General features: G+C 39.6%; 1 protein-coding gene across 1 annotated transcript in view; it reads right to left on the bottom strand.

The window, feature by feature from the left end:
- Positions 1–16,494, bottom strand: part of LOC126188225 (probable deoxyhypusine synthase) — a 69,273-nt gene extending 52,779 nt beyond the window's left edge. Inside the window, exons 1-5 of the mRNA XM_049929777.1 lie at positions 16,363–16,494; positions 15,289–15,475; positions 13,285–13,394; positions 13,040–13,204; positions 3,001–3,219 (exon numbers count right to left, since the gene is read on the bottom strand). Coding sequence (XP_049785734.1) covers positions 3,001–3,219; positions 13,040–13,204; positions 13,285–13,394; positions 15,289–15,466 — 672 coding nt within the window. The 5' untranslated portion in view covers positions 15,467–15,475; positions 16,363–16,494. The remainder of the gene's footprint in view (positions 1–3,000; positions 3,220–13,039; positions 13,205–13,284; positions 13,395–15,288; positions 15,476–16,362) is intronic.
- Positions 16,495–20,427: the final 3,933 nt, after the last annotated feature.

Genomic DNA, 20,427 nt, shown 5'->3' with positions numbered 1-20,427 from the left:
AAACAATGGTAATAATGTGGACCTCTGAAACACATTATCTCAAAACACCTATTTTCCATCACTAATATTCAACTTGTCATTACACACACAAATTTAGAGATAGAAATTTATATACATATATTTTTACTGATGGTTTATGTCAGAATGACTGGACGATCAATCAACACCAGGATCAAAGAACATAAGCAACACTGCAGGTTCAGGCCGGTGGAGAAACCGACCGTGGCAGTGCATGCACTAAATGAGACCGACCATGTAATAAAATTCACCGACATGGAAGTTCTGACTGCAGACAAGCACTATCACACCTGCTTGTTCAGAGAAGCTGTAGAAATACACAAACACGGAATTAGCTTCAACAAGAAAGAAGAATGTCTTACGGCAAACGGATACTGGCTTCCCGTACTGCAGCAAATGACCATCACAGGTAGCAAGAGGAGAACCGCACCAGAAAGGACCGCGGAGAAGCCCTCAGATGTTGGCGCGCCAGGTACATATAATCTGCGGCCGCGAGCTCAGCTCCAGTTCACCACTGGCAATGGAGGGTGAAGCTTTGACAATGCCAGCCACTCATGCAGGTGAAACGTCAGTAAAATTGTCAGACAAACATTGGCCAAAGAACCCGAGACAGAAGCAAACAGGCAGTTTGTTAGCAGATGATGTTTTCCACTTTCTTTGCATGCGATATACATCTTTAATACGGTACCTATTCAAACGCCAAATACTTCGGCTACCTTGGTTACAGAAGGACCCACCACATGACTATTTTCTCCCATTCACATTCACTTAGCTCTGGCATACTTGCAATGTATCAAAGGCATTGTACATGCGTCGTTCGTGATCAAATAGAATGGTGCCACCTGCAGTCTAGGCTAGCATCTGCATTTATGTTTAAGCATACATTTCTCATGGTGTTCCATCTTTTTGTCCAACCACTATTGGAATCATTCCGATGGAAGCCAACCTGTTTTATCCAGTACATCAATGACACCTTTTTACGGCGCAAAACTGCTATGGTCATTAGTGCCCGGTCTGTGACTTGAAAAACAATAAAAAACCGAAAACGGAAACCAGCAGCAATGGGAACGAAAGTCATAAAATTGGAGAAACTAAAAGCAGAAGGAAAGCTTAAAAATCCACTACAGAAAGGGGTTGGTTGTCCCAAAAAAAAAAAAAAAGCTTCAAATGACTGACGTCATTTCACTGGCACTAATGAACTCTAGAACGTGATCGGCCGAGCGCGTGTCACCTGCTAAAATTGACGATATATCAGGCGACAGCTGTAGACGGGCGCGTAACGGATTAAAATAGGGGCACTCAATTAAAAGGTGTCTTACCGTCCACAGCTGAGAGCAGTGGGGACAGAGTGGGGGAGGATCGCCGCTTAAAAGATGTTGATGGCTAAAAAGACAGTGCCCTATCTGGAGTCTAGTTAAAATTACCTCCTCCCGACGACGCGGTTGGGAGGAATCTGGATGGAGTGTTCCCCATTCGTTACGTATATTCTCATATGTCTATATGGGAATATACATAACAAAAGTACGATTGCAGGTTGTATACACATGGTTGATGACATGTGGAAGTTTGGGTCTGATCGCGGAGTATGCTCGGGCAGCCTAATGGTAAGCAAGAAATCCAGGTCCGAGCCTCGGTCCAACAGAAATGTTTATTGTAGTCATCCCATTATACTGCTGATGATGATGTCCATATTCACAATTGTGTATATAGTTCATGGATAGAAAAAATGTCTTGAAGATGCTCTTATTATCAAACAGATTTTCACAAACATGATCACATATTGCATTCCAGAGGAGCTGTATGTCAGAAATGAGACACTTTACCCTTATGAGTCTGTCAATGTTTTGCTCATGACTCCTTGGCAACAAACATTTTTTCCATTAATATTTTAATTCAAGAATCTTTGTTATCATGAATATTCTTTTAAGCCACTCTCAGTTATTACGCAGTAAGGCATCATATACATCATACATTATTTCAGCAAAATTATATGTTATGATTCTGCATATATGCAAACTACAAAGGGGGGGGAGGGGGGTTACTGGAAAGAAAGAAAAAAGGAATACTGTGATTTACCATCCAACTTACGATGAAAGCATTAGAGGCAGAACATAGGCTCAGATTTAGGAAAAAGAATAGCAGTTCTGAAGGATAATGCGAAGGTAAGAAGAACGAAAATTCAAATAAAGCTGTGAAGTATAGAAAGGGTAAACAGGTAACACAAAAGAGTGAGTTTGCAATGGTAAAAGAATGAAAGAAACAGGCAGTGTGATATCGAAACAGTCGATAACAGAAGATATACACAAATGACAAATGTAGGAGTCAGTTTGCCCCGCATTTTACTAATAGTTCAGCATGAAGAACTGAACACTTGTTTCACTCTTAGGCTGATGTATGAGATACTCGTTCATGTAGATAAGTACTGGGTTCTACAGTGGTGTGTTGGTGTATGTTCACACTGTGTTTTGGACACCAGAACAGTGACTGTCTTTCACTCAAAAATTTTTAGATCACAGTCAAATCTGGGCCAATGCAGCTGTAGTTAATCTTTAGCATGGAAACTACCTGGCTAAGAGACAAAAGCAAACTGTAAAATGTGTAGGTCCCACTGCAAAAGAAAGGAAAGGTTAAACAAGAGAAAGCATATTTTTTCCCCCTAGAGGGAACCAAGGTTCTTGTAATGTTTTTCCTGACTATGATGTAAAATCATTACCTACACTAATTGCTGACAATAAAGCTAAAACTGCACTACTTTAAGAAACTGATGTTATGGTAATAAATCTACAAAAATATATTAGAAACGTATGTCAGTAAGATTGATGATCATCTGAGTATATTCTTTACAAGATAATGGGAAAATAAAATCATACCTTGTGGTCATTTACAACACTAGGAAAATTGATAAGAAAATTATTGGTTTTTCATCACTGATGTAAGAATATGTAAAATTATTTGTGCTGTCACAGTATAAAGTTTACAAACCTTCTCCTTTTGTTCTTGCAGCATCTTGTCTAAAATAGGCATCACCCAGTCTTCAAAACGACAATAGTTCTCATTTGGGACAAGAAGATTTCCTATCCGGTTGATGCCCTTTTCACGTAGCCTGCGGCCATCTAGATGAAAATCGCCAATATATGTTGGTGCTAGGCATTTAATAAAGTCTTCCTCAATGCCACCAGCTGTTGTGACCACACAGTCCACCTGCACAAAAGGAAGTAAAACTTCTACTTTACATAATCCAAAGAAAATGCTGCACACAAAGAGAAGAGTAACAGAAACATTGTTTCAAAGTAAAGAGTGTATGAATTTAATTTGAGAGTAAAAATAAAACAAAATTAAAAATTGAGCCACATGTGTGTCTAAGATCTCTGTATTAAGTATCTGATGAAAAGCAGTGCTTTGTGGTTACTTAGCTTGTTATTTAGTTATACATTCCACGGATCATTTGCGTAATACATTGTAAATATGTGGAATAAATCATTTTACATCCAAATCTCAAATTAATTTGTAAATATGGCTACATCCAGAACATTTATTATGTTGGTGCATAAGTTCACAGTGTTTTTGTTTTGCATGTGTGTTTGCTACGGGTTTATTTATGGATTGTCATTTTCACTGTTACTATCTGAGTTTACATACTGTCATTTGGAGATAAAGAATTGAGTTGTGGATGCTGGAAAATGGAGTGACAAGTGGAGAAGTCAGAACGTTTTTGACATATGCTTTTCTTTGTTCAACAGAGGACTGACAGCAATGGAGGCAGCCAGAAGCATTTGCGCTGTGGTATGGGGGTAATGCCACTGGACAGAGCACAGCAAGAAAATAATTTTTAAGAAGGATCCTTTTGATATTGGTGACACTCCACAATCAGGAAACCTCCAGGGTTTAATGAAGATCATTTAAACTCATTACTCCACACAGATCCACATTAGTGTATTGAGAACTGACAAATGTGATGAACTGTGATCATTCCGCCAATGTGTGACATTTGCATGTAATGGGGAAGGTTCAAAAATCGTGTTTATGGTTGGCTGGCATTTTAGAGTGCAAAACTGCTTGTATCATAACATAAGAAAAAACAGGCAATTAATAAAAACCTGACGTGAAAAAGGTAAAAACCCAATCAAGCAACTTTAAAAGAGGAACAGCTAAGAACAAGGACATCCCTAGGGAAAATTTCTCAAAACATCATTGAGACGGCAGAGGTCCCCACATGGGGAGGCTCAAATTTGCTTCACCATGCCACTGCGTCGAATAAAAAGTAAGACGCAATCAACAAAATGCACGTCATCAGCTGAAACATATGACTAAGCAGACGGCAAACACAGACGTAAAAGTAAATAGTTAAAAAATGGGCACCAGATCAGAAAGTGTCACACTGTCAAGGGTTGAGCACAGTAGCACAAAGTGGGGCAGGGTCACCACTTAATAAATGGCAGTGACTAAAACAACAGTGTCCTATATGCAGCTGGGCTAAAATGACTCCTCGCAATGTGAGGGCTGAGAGGAAGTCAACCATGCTATTGGGAGAGGCTTAATACCCAAAAATTTGTTCCCTTGGAGAGAAGACCATTACATACTCCAAAGTTATACTACATGCCAACAGACAGTGACATGAAGACCATCTGAGGGGAAAAGAATAACTAGCAGGCTGAGGGATGAGACATGCAGCCTCTGCAGTGGCTTCAGCAACCTCATGTCCTGGCATGTCGACGTGACTGGGAACGTCACATTGGCTCCCCCCACAGTCAGCAAGTGGAGGCATTCTTGGATCCATTGTACTAAAGGTTGGACTGAATACACCACATGAAGGCTCTGAAGAACACAGAGAATCTGAACAGGTGACACAATTTGGAAGCAATTTTGGTGAATGTACTGGGTGACTTGATAAAGGGCGTCGAGCTCTGCGGTAAAAATTGAGCACTGGTCAAGAAGCTGATACTGAAAAGGATCATTGCTAAGTACAAAGGCACACACAACACCGTGGCCTGTTTTGGAAACGTCGAACTAGACGAAGATACAGTCCCCAAGCTGCATGCAAAGTGCAAGAAACTCACTGCGATACACCAGATCAGAGTAGTGTCCTTGGGAGCGAATGGAGTCTGAAATGAACACATATCTCAGCACGAAGCAAGGGTGGTAAACAGCTCACACCCATGGGGAACATGGCATGGAGCATAAAGCAAAGCTGTCGAAGCAGCAAATGAAAGTGAACTCTGGGTGGCAACGGAGAAGACAGGTGCAGCCCATACTGACAGTGAAGGGAATCATCAAAAATGGTAGCACAGGATGGGTGACCGGCCATAGAAGAATGACGGCTTATGCAATGACCGAGGAGAACATCCTGCCGGAGGACAATGGTAATTCAGCAGCCTCAGCATAAAGACTCTCAACTGGACTTGTATAAAAGGCTGCAGTGTTAAATGTATCAAGCAATCACAGATGTTGTTAAGACAATGTAAGATAGACAGACATGCAGACGAATACATGATACATTCATAATCCAGTTTCAAACAGACAAGGGACCGTTAAACACAGAGGAGGATGGTCTGATCCACTCCCCAAGAGGTAGAACACTGAGGGAGCTAGTACAACAAGCTGCCAGGTAAGAGATGTGGGAAGACCAACAGAATTTCCTATCAAATGTGAGTCCCAAGAATTTTGTTTTGTCAACAAATGGAAGAAGGAATGGGCCAAGACTTAGGGATGGGGGAAGAAACTCACGCCACAAGTTCACACATACAGTCTTGTCAGTGAAAAAGCGGAAGCCTCTGTTGATGCTTCACGAGTGAAGATTATTAAGACATCGCTAAAGACAGGTTCATTGAGAGCTGCGATAGATTGCAAAGTCATCAATGAAAAGAGTGCCTGAGATATCTACCAAGAGACAGTCCATAATACGGTTAATGGCTATGGCAAATAGGACGACGCTGAGCATAGAACCCTGAGGAACACCAATCTCTTGAAGTAAAGTGGCTGACAGAGCTGAGCTCACACATACCTTAAAAATATGGTCTTTTAAAAATTCCCAGATTAAAAGGGGCAGGTGACCTGGGAAACCCCACTCGCACATAATACAGAAGATACCTGTCCTCCAGCAGGTGTCATATGGCCTCTAAAAATCAAAAAAACATGGCCAAAGTTTGGCACTTCCACAACAAATTGTTCAGAATGAGTTGACAAGGTGACGAGATGATGAACTGCAGAGCGGTGCTTACAGAATGCGCATTGGGCATTAATGAGGATATTCTGAGACTCTAGCCACCACACCAGCGAACTATTAGTCATATTGCAGATGCTACTGGTAATGGAAACTGGGTGGTAGCTGGAATGAAGGTGTTTGTCCTGACCAGGCTCTGGTAAGGGAATAACAACGACCTTGTGCCAGCGACTGGGAAACGTACCATCTGTCCAAATGCGGTTATATGTTTGGAGGAGAAAGTGTAGGCCCTCAGGAGGAAGGTCTTGCAACATCAGAATGTGAGCACCGCCCAGTCCTGGATTGGAGGACCGGTACAAAGAAAGTGCACATTTGAGCTCCCTCATAGTAAAAGCAGTATCATAACATCCACGATTCTGGGAGGAGAAAGGTAACATCCTTGCCTCTGCAGTCCATTTCAAAGGGAGAGAGGCAGGATGATAGTGAGTGGAACTTGAGTCTCTGCAAAATATTGGCCCAAGGTGTTGGAAATATCAAGAGGGTCTACAATGACAACGCCATGGTCAGACCAGGAACCAGGGAATGGACCATGGCTCCTGAACGCCGATAGAGGTTACCCCAAAACACATGAGGGAGTAAAACTGTTAAAAGAGCTTTGAAAAGAAAGCTGATTGGCTTTTTTTGGTATCTCTGAAAATGATGTGACACAGTGCTCATAGTTGTTTATAACAGATACAGTTCGTTGTCATGGGATGGCACTGAAAAATGTGGAGAGTACGTCTTCACACACAGATTGTGTAGCAGCATGCTTCAGTCCACCAGGGGACGTGGACAAGTCATGACAAGGAAGAAGTGGAAGGTATGGAACATTCCAGAGCAGTAAGACTAGCTTTTGTAAGATATTCTACCTGGTCATCAATGCAGGGGAAATGGTGTTCATCAAAAGTGGCCAGACAGGAGTAGAGCTGCCAGTAAGCTTTGAAAAGTTGCCTGTTGGTTGGATGTACAGATAGGATAGGTGTTAGCAAATGAATGACACAGAGGAAGTAGTCACTCAAGTGTGTGTCGGAGAGAACAGACCACTCGAGACGACAAGGACCTGAGCAGTACAGTTTGGAAGGCCCAAGTGGGAAAAGGAGTTTGTGGAATCAGAAAGATATGTGGGTGTACCCATATTCAAATTGATTAGATTGAGATGGCTGAAGATATTTACTACGAGAGAGAATCTCTGACAGGGGCATTGAGAACCCCAAAGGGGATGGTGGGCACTGAAGTCAGCGAGCATCTAAAAGGGAGGAAGAAGTTGAGCAATAAGTTGCAAAATGTCTGCCCTGATGACAGCAGAAGATGCTGCAAAGAGAGAAGGTGAAAGCGGGAAGGGACAGACAGACAGCAATAGATTGAAGCTGGCGGTGCAAGGAAATGGTGTGACTACAGATGTCATTCCGAACGAGCAACATGGCTCCCCATGAGCCGGAGACCCCGCCTCAGGAGGAAGATAAAAACAGACTGAAGTGAAGTGTGGGAGGTGAAAGTGAAGATGAAGGTGTAATTTTGCTTCCTGGAGGCAGAAAACAAATGGACAGTATGATCGTATGAGGAGCTGCAGTTCAACCCTATTGGATCTGATGCTGCAAATGTTTGGAGAATAACCATATCTGATGAGAGAGAGGAGATGGGTCAAATAAGGGGACACTGCAGTGGTTGCAGAGTGCCAGAATTCAAATGTGCACAGTGACCAGGTCCACAGGCTGGAAGATCCTGGTCCATTAGTTTGACAGAGGTGTCAGTAGTCACCTGTGGTTGGTGATACATCCCTGTGAAATGGAGGTCAGCCGGCTGAGGGTATCACTTAGTGACAACACTGAAGAAGAACAATGAGTGGAGATCATTTGTCTTTGTCTGACTGCTTAGAACCTTGGTGTTTGTCAGGCGCAGACCCAGATGTCGACTGGCTAGATGTGTGCAGAAAGTCATCGCAGGGATCTAATTCCTGTGTTTCTGTTTGTGAGACATGCAATTTCGCTGGCGCAAGCGAAGGTTTTTTGGTATGGTGAGCATCTGCAGCAGGTGAAGATGACGGGGTGACCTTCAAGCTGGATGATTTCACACCTGTGACACTGACTTGGAAATTGCAAGTCTGCATAGCCATGTCTTTCATGGGCTGGGGTGTAGCAAGAGCTGTACTATAACTGCCAGAGAGTGGTGTACAAGGTTTGCAGCTAGTCAACTTTTCCGAGCAATGTGAGTAGGAACCTTTTCCCTTCATCTGGATCTCCTGAATGGCTCTCTCAGTGAGACAGATTGGACAGTCATAGGACAAAGCAGCAAGATTATCCTTGCAGTTGATACAGTGAGTGGAAGGACATGGACATGCACCCTCATAAGTGTCCCTGCCGCAGGTTACACATTTGGCTGCATTTCACAAGATTCGTGAGTGTGGTTGTAGTGCTGACATTTATAGCAATATGTGGATTAGGGATTTATGGTCTGAGAGTAATAACTTCATTGCCAGCCTTAATTTTTGATGGATGTACCATACAGTCAAATGTGAGGAATAGAACGCGAGTTGGCACTAATTCTTTATCAGCCCTTTCTATGACGCGGTGAATTGCAGTCACTCCATGGGTAGTGAGATAGGCTGTTACTTCAGCCTCAATCAAGCCATCAGGCAGCAGAGTGGACGTGACACCGTGGGAGGAATTCAGAGTGCAGTGAGCCTCTACTTTAACAGGATAGCCATTGACATGTGGTGCATCAAGCAGTTTCTGCACTTGAAAAGCGCTATCTGTCTCCAAAAGCAAGATCTCATTATGGGATCGAGAACAGGATTTCAAAGGGCCGACAACAGCATCACACCCTTCCGAATAACAAATGGATTAACTGTTGTGGATCTGTGACAATCTTCTGTGTGTGACACCATGGGGTATCAGGGTGTGTCTGGGAGAGACGTTGATTGTTTTATCTCAACTTATTTACATTTTTGAGATAAGGAACACATCATGGAGAAATCATCCATGATTGCCAACATCTCTGATGGTGCACTCCTTCCTGCTAGGGGCCTTAGATGATTGTCCACACCTCAGATCACACCTCCCAGACTCAAGATGGAGGGACCAATTGGCATAGAGGAAGGTACCAGCTCAGGCAATCATCATCCTCCCCCTGTCCTGGCCTTTACCAGTGTTTACGTTCGAGCCCTCCTGGCTGACCTGGGGCTGGGGATTACACATTACCCAATCGCCTTTTACGCATTGAACGCTTAGGGCAGCCTCCACGAATGCAAAGGGAGGAAGAAGTAGAAAAGGAAAAAGAGAGACCTCCAATGCCAAAGCAGAGGAAGGGTAAGAAAAGGAAGGGTAGGAAAAGAAAGATGTGTGGATGGGATGAATCCATACACAGTTTTAACAAGAACTTTGGTTTCCCGAAGAAGGAATACAATTCGATCCCCAAGGAAGGGGAAAATAATAACAGGAGGATAGACATGCAGCACAGAAAGGGGAGTAGTACTGCAAAGGCTCATCAATTGGCTTGTGAACAATAATGAGCACTCCCATCTTGTATCATTACTGATGATGAGAAATGGTGTCTTTATGTTAAGGTAAGGAGAAGAAAGGAATGGCCGAACCCAAACAAAGCGACAGCTTCCTGTACAAAGACCTGCGCACATCCACAAAAATTAATGTTAAGTACCTGGCAGAATTGATGGTGTGGTGTGCTATGAATTGGTTTCCCGATTTGTAACCGTCAAAGCTGACATTTACTATCAACGTATGAGATATTTTGAGGATGCAGTCCAAGGACAACAACCTAAAAGACCATGTAGGGATGCTACTCCTCAATATCACCTGCCTGCATTCTGCTAGACTGACAAAAAAATTATACTAGAGTTGGGGTGGGAAGTCATTCCACACCCAACTTATTCACCTGATCTTGTGCCCTCAGATTTTCACCTTTCTGCTGTCTATCAAACAACATTCAAGGCACTTCCTTTCCAGATGAAAATGCGCTCTGAACAAGGCTTGGTGAATTCTTCACATCAAAACCACCCGATTTCTACAGTCGAAGGATTGAAAAGTTACCCCAGCATTATCAGACTGTTGTAAATAGTGAAGGAGAATATATTAGTGATGACTAAAGTCTGTTTTATGTGTATCTGTTGAGTTTATTAAACTTATGGAAAAATCACTATGATCTTATGCACCAATGTAATGTAAGTTTTTGTTTATTATTATTATATTAAATAGACAGATGTGTTATTAATTCCCACACTACACATTTTGCACATTAAAATAATAGAAATTTTTCTGCAGAATAGTTGGAGGAACAGAAGAATAATTTTCTCTGTAATTATATACGACATATTCTGTACAATGACGGCAAAATGTGCATCAGATTCAACAGTTGTATTTTTTTCTTCTTTGGTGCAACCCCCCCCCCCCCCCCCACACACACACACAAACATGTGCAGCTACAATGTGCTAGCTGAACACACAACTGGATGTTACATTTAGCCAATGTCAGCACGTAAAAGTATGTGGTGCAATTTGCTAGGATATAAAATGGAATGATCATAAAGGTTTAGTCATAAGTAAACCAAGTAGCAGTCTTCTGTCCAGTGATAGGATACTGGGAAAATGGCATCAGTCTAAAAATGAGATTACTTACAAAACACTTGTGTGAACCATTCCAGAATTTTGCTCAGATTTGTTGGACCCATACCAAACAGGACTAGCAGGGGACATTAAACATATATTAACAAGGGCAGCATAGATGGTGAGAGGACTGCTTGACCTATGGGAATGTGCGGGTGCATGCTGTAAAACCTGAACTGATTGTCACCTGCAAATAGATGCCACCTATCGCACAAAGACCCACATACAAAGTTTCAGAAACCAGTATTTTACATATAGATGTATACTCTGCAAACCAATTTGAATTTCATGACAGAGGGTACTTCTCATTGTATCTCATATTAGAGTTTCTTCCCATTCCATTCACAATGTGTGGAAGGAGGAATGATTGCTTAAATGCCTCTGTGTGCACTGTAATTAGTCTAATATTAGCTTTGCTGTTCCTATAAGAGTGGTCTGCAGTCATTCTCATATGCATATAGAAACCCTAATTACATGGTACAATGGTAAGTACTTTCTGCACTTCACAGGGGTTTGCAGAGTATCAATGTAGGCATAGGTTGGTCTCCAGTATGCTAAATTGCACCCATTTGGACAATTTAAAATATCAAATGGTGTATCTATAATTTGTGGTCAATTTATTTTAAGTATTTACTAGGAATTACTCTCTGAAGAAGACACAAAATAAAGAGAAGTGAGGAACAGAAGAGTATTCTGGGAATGGCACTATACAATGTCACATTAAATTTCTACAAGTCAGTAAGGTTTCTGTTTATAATGGACAGGGCACACAGTCCACAGCTGTTTGGGATAGTTTCCTTGAGACTGTTCAAAAACTGTGTAGTTCCAAATCTTAAACAGATTTTGAGGCTTCTGTGCTGGTTACATCATCTTTTGGGGCACACCTGAATATGTTCTTTGCATGCTATTTGTGAATCAGGGTTGGCAAACAGGCTGTTCACGTAATTTGCATGATGTCCACACTCTTGTGTTTCAGCAATGTGGATAGATTTATGTGGATTGGCATTGTTCTCTATCACATGACTTACTGCACCATCAAAAAGTGACACACATCAATTTGCTATTTCAGTAAAAAACATTTAGGCTGGAAAAACTGCTGTGAAGATATGCAGAAGTGTTGTAGCACTGACTACAGTGACACCGAGAACATCACTCCACATCCAGTAAATGACATATTCCAATATGTTTCTGGTAAGGCAAGACTTTCCTTGTTTTTTCCCCACATGTTGGTACAGAGAATCATGTGTTAATTAAGTTTAATCCAAGTACATAGTTTTGGCCCAATTCCAACCACGATGTTGAACATACCACTGCACCCCGTCATGCTGATTAATGGTTAATGTCAATATCAACTGGACAATATGGCAGGTAAGCTTGTGATTGGGGAGGGGGAAAAAAAACAGGAACTGGAAATCAGGTTTCTGAACCCTGTTAAAGTGTGTAAAAAAAATAATAAAAAAAGCCTGCCTTGGCTACACCTAAATATTCTTATCAGTGAAAAAACAATTAACTATAATAATGAGATACAATATATTGTCCAGTATAGAATATGAGTAAAATATGACCATCAGTCACCTGTCCATCCAATGAACTGCTACTATCAAACTGTGGCCAAGAGCTGTGTCAGTCACCCAATGGGAGAACACGTACTGAGTACAGCACGCTTCTCTCTAACGGCTGCTTCACAAATCCTGCCACGTGGCTGCCCCTCCTCCTCCCACCCCGTAATAGCTTCAATGAATTACACATATGGGAATTAGCCTTGCCTCACACCCTCTGACCCTGCAGTTCTCCTGGCAACAGTTACACCTATCCCCACCTCACACATCTGACACGTACATCCCCCTTTCCACATTATTCCTCTGTTCTACCTCTATCCCCCAGGTCAATTCCTCCATGTCAATGAGCACCACACATAGCTCTGCCAGGACCAGATTAATATCACTTGTTCCAAATTCCTGTCCTATGCACTTGTAAATACAATTACCACCATTGCCAGCATCATTGTCACCACAACTAGCATCATCTTCATATGACACATAAATGAAGAAAATAATAATAATTTTTCAATATAGACAACTTACATGTGAAATATGTAGAACAAAGCGTAACGTATGGAGACTAGAGAGATAACTGATAGTAGTACCAAAGATACCTAAAGGAAATACCCATGTAATTGTATACAATGTTAATTATGTTATCTTACCAAATTATGCTGGACCAGAAAGCGAATAGTGTCCCGAACACCAGCAGATATCATGTTTGATGTGTAGCCAAAAAAAATTGTGCAATTAGTTTTCCTTTTTATGAATTCATCTTCTTCCAATTTGTCCTGCAATTCTTCAGAAAGTAGCTGCCTCCGACAAGTTATCTATGAAAATTTCAATAGTAAGGTAGTGTAAATATATAGCATACAACTTTATTTTAATTAACTGTTTTCCAAAATCTTACCATTCTCTTTATTTCCTCTACCGCTAAACCAAAATTAGTGGCTTGAAATCCACTAAATCGGAATGTCTCCAGCAGGGCATGATAATTAACTCCTTTGTTAAAATCATATCCTGAAACAAATTAGCAGATTTTCATTTATATGCAAAAATAACAAAGTCAAAATTTGCACATAAAAGAAAGATTAATATAGATTTCTCCTTCCAGTTTCAATAGTAACTCAAGTGGAATTTCTGTAATTATAGTACAACATTCCAAGAGAGCAGGGTATGAATCCAGAGTGGGGTGGTGTGCTTAACAGAATGTTAAGTTTGCTGAGTAATGTTTCTTCTCCTCCTAAGCTTTCTCACATTCCAATTATTCATCTACAAAATCAAGCATTTCCTGAAAAACATATCAGAATGTCATAGGTTCAAAATTATGCTTTTTATAAGTGGACAACTGCAAATTTAAAAACTATGCTCCTTTTATATTGTGTGTTCCCTTAAGTTTAAATGATTAATTATGTAATCCCTTAACATCAATTGGAAACAAACCACAGAATTTATTTAGACACAAATTAAATAAAAGAAAGAACACACAGATGTTTCATCAAAATATTGAAAAACTGAAAGTATTACACTTAGTATGGTATAAAAAGGAATGATAACTCAGAAAACAGGTTTTGGTGTTTAAACTTATTTGTCTCCACATACATGCTTTTTAAAATTTTGAATCTTGTGCACAATTTCTGTTCAAATTCTGTCCCTTAAAATTCTTGTTAACTCATTTAAGACAAAAATACCGAGTCACACAAGAGACTGAGTATTTCTCATCAATCAGTAGAAATCGTCAACTATCCACATTTTTGTTTGGAGCAACGAATATTCGAATTAATCGTTTTTATGATCTTAGTTACCCCTATTTGTCTTCAATGTTATCCTTGCTACTTATTAATTCATACAAACTGCCACATAAAAACGACAAGATTAAAGTAAGTGAACAGTGATGAAAAGGGGACAACATGAAACTTCAACCTTCCAATGCTGCATGTCACCTTTGTCCCATAATGTAACAATGGTGTGGTGTTCAACAACAAATGCGCACAAACAGAAAGAGAACAGAAAAATGACAATAATTATTTTGCATCTATATTAGTTTTTGAAATACACGTTGCAGTGAAAGACAGATCTGTAATATAGCCCAAGGTCTAGATTAAGTCAGAAAGTGACTGGTTGAGGGTTGGTGAAGAATAGTGAACATTTCAGTTAATCTCCACCCACCACCCAATGTTTTGGAATTTTCCAGGCACATCTCTCTTGCTAGATTACATCAACAGAAATAATACTGCTGTGGAGTCAGTGAAAAAGAGATCACTGATAGCTGGCAGCATTGTTGCCAGCTTTCAGCTACAAAGAGCAACTGACTTCAGATGAAAACAATAGCAGTTTACTACCTGATCATTTTGTTTACCTTCAAGAATGTCATCAAGGATCAATTTTGTCTGCAAATTTTGACTTATATTCAAAATTGCTTATTGGAAATAATACATTACTGTCACTCGCAATGAAATATTACCTTTATTTTACATTTAGGTTTTACTGTTTTGCCTGTGATGCTTCACTATTGTTTTGATGTTATCTGGTACAAATGGTCTAATGCGGGGTAAGCAATAAGAAGAATTGAGCACTAATCCTTTGCATATATGACATTTCCTAAATATTAAACTGATTCCTTTTGCAGATACAAGTTTGTGTAAAATGCCGTGTGACACCGTAATTTGGATTAATATTTTACTCCATTGGTTGATTTTAAAGCGAGATTAGTGCCTAGTGAAGTACTATCTTACGCACCTGTGTTTATTCTAATTATTATTATAATAATTACTACTACTGTTTTTGATCAAAGTACCACAACCAAGTTATATAGCTAACAGAAAATCAGGTATTTTTAAATAAGGTAATTATGTCTACTGCTAATTACAAATTTATTTTTGACAAGACTTGTATTAGTGAATAAATACATTACCCTGAACTATCGGTGTCCCTTCGGGCAGTGGGGCACTTTCTACTAAGACAGCACTTTTAGCCTTTTCTGGAATATCCTCAGTTAGGCCAACATTTCCTCTCACTATAGTACATTTGTCCTTTTCTTCAACATCATCTCCTTTCTCACATATTTCTTTGACCTCAGTACTTCCTGACATTCTTAGACCCTTGTTAGTAGTAGAAAAAATATTTATGGTTACAACTGTGTCAATGTTTTACAAAACAGCTCTGTAAAAGCCGCCATAAGTGAAATTTCATTACAAACTACCGGTAGCTTCCACAATTTTAAACTATCAATGAGTAATGCAGACTAAAATAACTGTGACAGATGCACCTGTTAACTGCATTGGAATTGTGCCAACTGATTAAATTGATAATAGCTTGAATGCCCACTATAGTAAAGTATACCACATATCCTCAAGGTATTGGTTTTCAAGTTATGAAATCAAACCTGCAGTATGAACTATAATGAAACGAGAATATCTATACTATGATGATATTTTCTCCAATGTTAACTTGAGAAAATGGAGGCTTGGTGAACATAGGTGTGAAGATGGGGTTTGAGGTGGGGAGAAGGAATGTCACATCATCTGATCCTGTATAATAATAATTTTTTTCCCCATCTGTGGTATTTTTCATTTGATACCATCATCTGAATCACAGTTGTACATTGGGTTGCATGGAGTTATCAGCACGAAAGCAGTCATCCAAATTACAAGGAGACTGGAAAGAGCCACAGTTAATCACGTGGGGCGAGTGTAATGCGAAAAATTTGGGTATCATATTTTGAATCATGAAATCTTAAAACACATTTTAGCACAGGGCCTACTTATTGAAATTTTTCTGCTGTGTGTTAACATCTCCAAGGGCTATATTCGAATCTTGTTTCCCTATGTGTACATACAGGTGCAAAACTGTTGCTAAATTCGGATATATACTAATTACTTGTACTGCAACGCAACTACTACTAATACCCTGTTTGTACTTGCACTATCAATCCCAATACACAATCATTTTCTGGAAATTTGCGCTTTAGACGTGGAAGATTTCCTACCTATAATGCAACTTTAGCACAGGACTTCAATTTCATTTATTAATGCTGTAGAAGACAGGCATTTTCTTTCGTTGTTTACAAATCGCCGGTCTTTCCCACTGGTTTTCAAATTCACATAATATCTTTGGTTAGGCTGAGACAACACCAGTGATCAAGAGAATCGAGCAAAGGAGTTACTTGACAGCTCACTGCACAAACTTTGTGAGCTCCCGTTTTCAGCTGTTTTCTTGCCTCGACCAACAATAGAATTAGGCCTCGGCGCCGAAAGCTTATACTATTCCTTTGCACTTTAATTAACTTGTTTAATTTTAGGTGGTTTATAGTAATGATGTTTCTTAACTATTGTAGGCTAATTGTGAACCCGAGATATTCATGAAGGTACTAGGGAAAACTCGGTAAAATAACGATGCAGCAGGAGGAACCTTATGACTCGCAAGCTGATTCGCCTCTTATAGTTACCATACATGTACGTCTAATCTTTTTCGACGAATACTGAACGAAAGGATCTAAGATTGGCCTGATAACATTCAAATTTCTTCTCTCCAGATTTTAGCCATTGTTGTTACAGGCGCAGCTGTTTATTTCGAGTACTATCACACTGAGACTGCACATTTCTATGTTGCAAGATTTTTCGCTTATACTGGATATGCAGAAGCACAGAGCGTTTTAGCACAGAAATATTTGACTGGTACACAAATTTCACATTACTTATTTGAGAAATATTGAACCTTTTAGCTTATAATGAACAAATACTTCCTCCAAAACAGGAAGCGGCGTTCGTAGAAATGTTACGTTAGCGATACATTGGCTGAAAGAAGCTGTTGCACAAGAGCATCCTCATGCAGCTTACAATTTAGCTATTGTGCATATGGATGGGTACCCAACTGGCCTTCGGCATGGGTGAGTACTGGCGCTAAATTTATGATTTGAGGGAATTTTTCTTTAATAAACTTTTTCCATTATTTTTCAAAGGTAAGTTTGTAGTTACAGTTTTCATAGTGTAACTCATCTGGGCAGCACATCTGCATTTATTATTTTTCTTTATTTATTTCTCCCTTGACCATTTGGCACAGGTATATAAATAATATATACATATATTAAACAAATACAACCCAGGATCAGATCAGGCGAGGATGGAGCAGGAAGTTGGCATGGCCTTTTCAATGGAACCACTTCAACGACTTGGGGAAACCATGGACAAATGGACAACCCAAATAAAGAAGGCTGGTTGGGTGCTTGAACCCTGCTTCTCCTGAATGCGAGTCCAGTGCATTAACACAGCCTTAGCCACCTCACTCGGTATATGATTTCGAAAGAAAACCACATGTACCTTGTCCATAAGTAGCTTAAATTATGCACAAGACATGTAATCAGTGTAATCACAAGTGATTTGGATTCCATATTAAACTGTGTCCCCTTATGCCAGTAGTATAGCTTAGGGACACACAAGTTGCCAAACAGTATCCAATTGAAAGGCTTTCACCAGGCCATTGAGCCACACAAAATTATTATTCTATTGAAACATGCAACTTCGTTGTATTACACTTCTGAAAAATATAAGCAAACGAACACATAGCAGTACACTTCTGAAAATATTACTCCCAGCACCTGCTAACATTATATGCATCATAAGTATCTCTGCAACTGATTTCTTTCAGTGAGATGATGTATTAAAATACATCTGAAACAGAGAAAACAGGACACCACCAGCAGAAACATCATTTATGAAGAGACTCACAGGTATAGATAGTACATCTGTGAACAGATTAGAATGTACTAAACAATAAACGATAGCCTAGTATTTCTGTAAGCGAACAGAATCACATACATCATAGAAACATTTCTCAACAAAAATGTTTTTAACTCTGCTCTGAAGGCTGTTTCCTTCTCCATTCTCTTTATGTTTCTTTGCAGTATATTATAACTTATATTGTCAATGTGGCTCATATATCTTTGTATGCAAGTCGTTCCTTCTCACTTTACATGGAGGGAGCCACATGGCGGGAGTTTGGGTGTTATTACTATGGTTATTGCTATTAAATTGCAGTTCTCGAAATTAAGCTCTAGTCATCAACATTGCCTATGTACAGGGAGGTTAGTTTAAGCATACACAGCTTTTTAAGTAGAGGTTTGCAGTATGCCCTTGTAAAGTTATATGTCAAGATTTGAATAGACGTTTTGTGTACTGGTAATGTAAAGTTTTCATTTAATTGACTATAAGTTTTACCCCAAGAAACTATTTCTTAAGCTACAAGGGATTAGAAGTAACCAAACAAACCCATTGTGCACATTCTGAGGAGCATACTTTTGAAACGATTCTCAGACCAAAACCTGCCTAACTGAGTCTCTGGGAGAGTTTTGTTACATGGCTTTTTGCTATTTAAGACTCGATCAAAATACATTGAAGATTTTGTACACCACCACTTTTTCCTAGTTGAATGTAACTTGTTTTGTTCACATTAAGAGTCAGCCTGTTGGAATTGAACCATGAATGCATGGACTTAAGAATATGATCACCAAATGGTGTAAATTGCACTGAAGATGACCCCATTGCGGGTTGAAACCAGTTGGCAGCAAAATAAATAATGCGATTGTGACCGTTATTTTGAATAATTGGTTCGAGCTTTGCAGTTTGTAAATCTGTACAGATTATAAGTGACACTGGTACTTCAACTGCACCTGCTGATATTTTATTTTTGAGGTTTTTGCTTACCTTTATATCATTGATTTCACTAATTGGAAGCATACTCATGCTATATGCACATGTACAATACTTAAGCTTACACTGGTTTGTGAAATTTATAAAGTAATCATTTACATAATTTAGCAGGTCTTTACATAAATTAGCAGGTCTTGTTGTCATCAGCATTCATAAGTGTGAGTTCATGACTGTCCCCTGTTTCAGTTTTCACAATTCCTCATACAGATTTTGACTTATTGCTGCAGTCTTATTATGTTTTTCCTGTGCAGGTACCCATTGATATATTTTCTCATAAGTCTATACATATTCTACAGAATGGATCTCTGTAGATCTTTTCATTTCAGAACTGAGCCTTCTTAGAGTACTACAGAAAATCTTAGTGTACGTGCTTGACTTACTGGTCACACATGAATGGACTATGGTCAATTCCTTCAAAAAACACATTTCAAAATGAGTCGTAAATACTGAATAGAGAGAATTATAAGCGTTGTTAGAGCATGATTGTGAAAGAACTTCTAATCAGGAGTCATTACTTACACTATTTCTAAACTTACACAATTTTCTGCAGAGAAATTTCTGTTATAAAAAAAGATGTTGAGGAAGAGATTTCTGAGAACATACATCTGGAGTGCAGCATTATATGGTAATGAGTCATGGACTGTGAGAAAACCAGAAAAGAAGAGCATCAAAGTGTATGAGGTGTGGTGCTATAGAAGGATGCTGAAAATTAGGTGGACTGATTAGGTAAGGAATGAGGAGATTCGCACAGATTTGGTGAAGAAAGGAACATGTGGCAAACATTGACAAGAAGAAGGGTTAGGATGGTGGGACACATGTTAAGATGTCAGGGACAGGCTTTCATGGTACTAGAGGGACCTGTAGAGGGTAAAAACTGTAGGGGAAGACAGAGGTTGGAACACATCCAACAAATAATTAAGGATTTGGGGGGGGGGGTGAAGTTCTGTTCTAAGATGAAGAGGAATTCGTAGCATGCCACATCAGACCAGTCAGAAGACTGGTGACTCCAGAAATAAAGAAAATACATCCCTTTCTTTAACAAGAGTAACTGGAATAGTGAGGATGGTGGGATTATGATCAGATATCCCTAAATCAGTATTAATAATTTCTATCTCTGCAGTATACAATTTGAAAATATGTTTTCTTTAAGATGTTCCACTCGTTGAAGCTGGACCGTACATTAAGAAATACCTCTTTTCATCAATATTCAGTCAAAAGGTTTACACTGAAGTCCCCACAGACAATTATAATGACTATTTCAGTAAACATATTGTCTCACAAGAATGTTAACTTATTAACGAAAGTGTCTGCATCCCTACTAGGTGATCTACATGCTACTGCAATTA

This window comes from Schistocerca cancellata, chromosome 5 (assembly GCF_023864275.1).
Source record: "Schistocerca cancellata isolate TAMUIC-IGC-003103 chromosome 5, iqSchCanc2.1, whole genome shotgun sequence".
Lineage (NCBI taxonomy): Eukaryota > Metazoa > Arthropoda > Insecta > Orthoptera > Acrididae > Schistocerca > Schistocerca cancellata.
The sequence above is the reverse complement of the archived record's forward strand: the minus strand, read 5'-3'. Positions and strand labels throughout refer to the sequence as shown.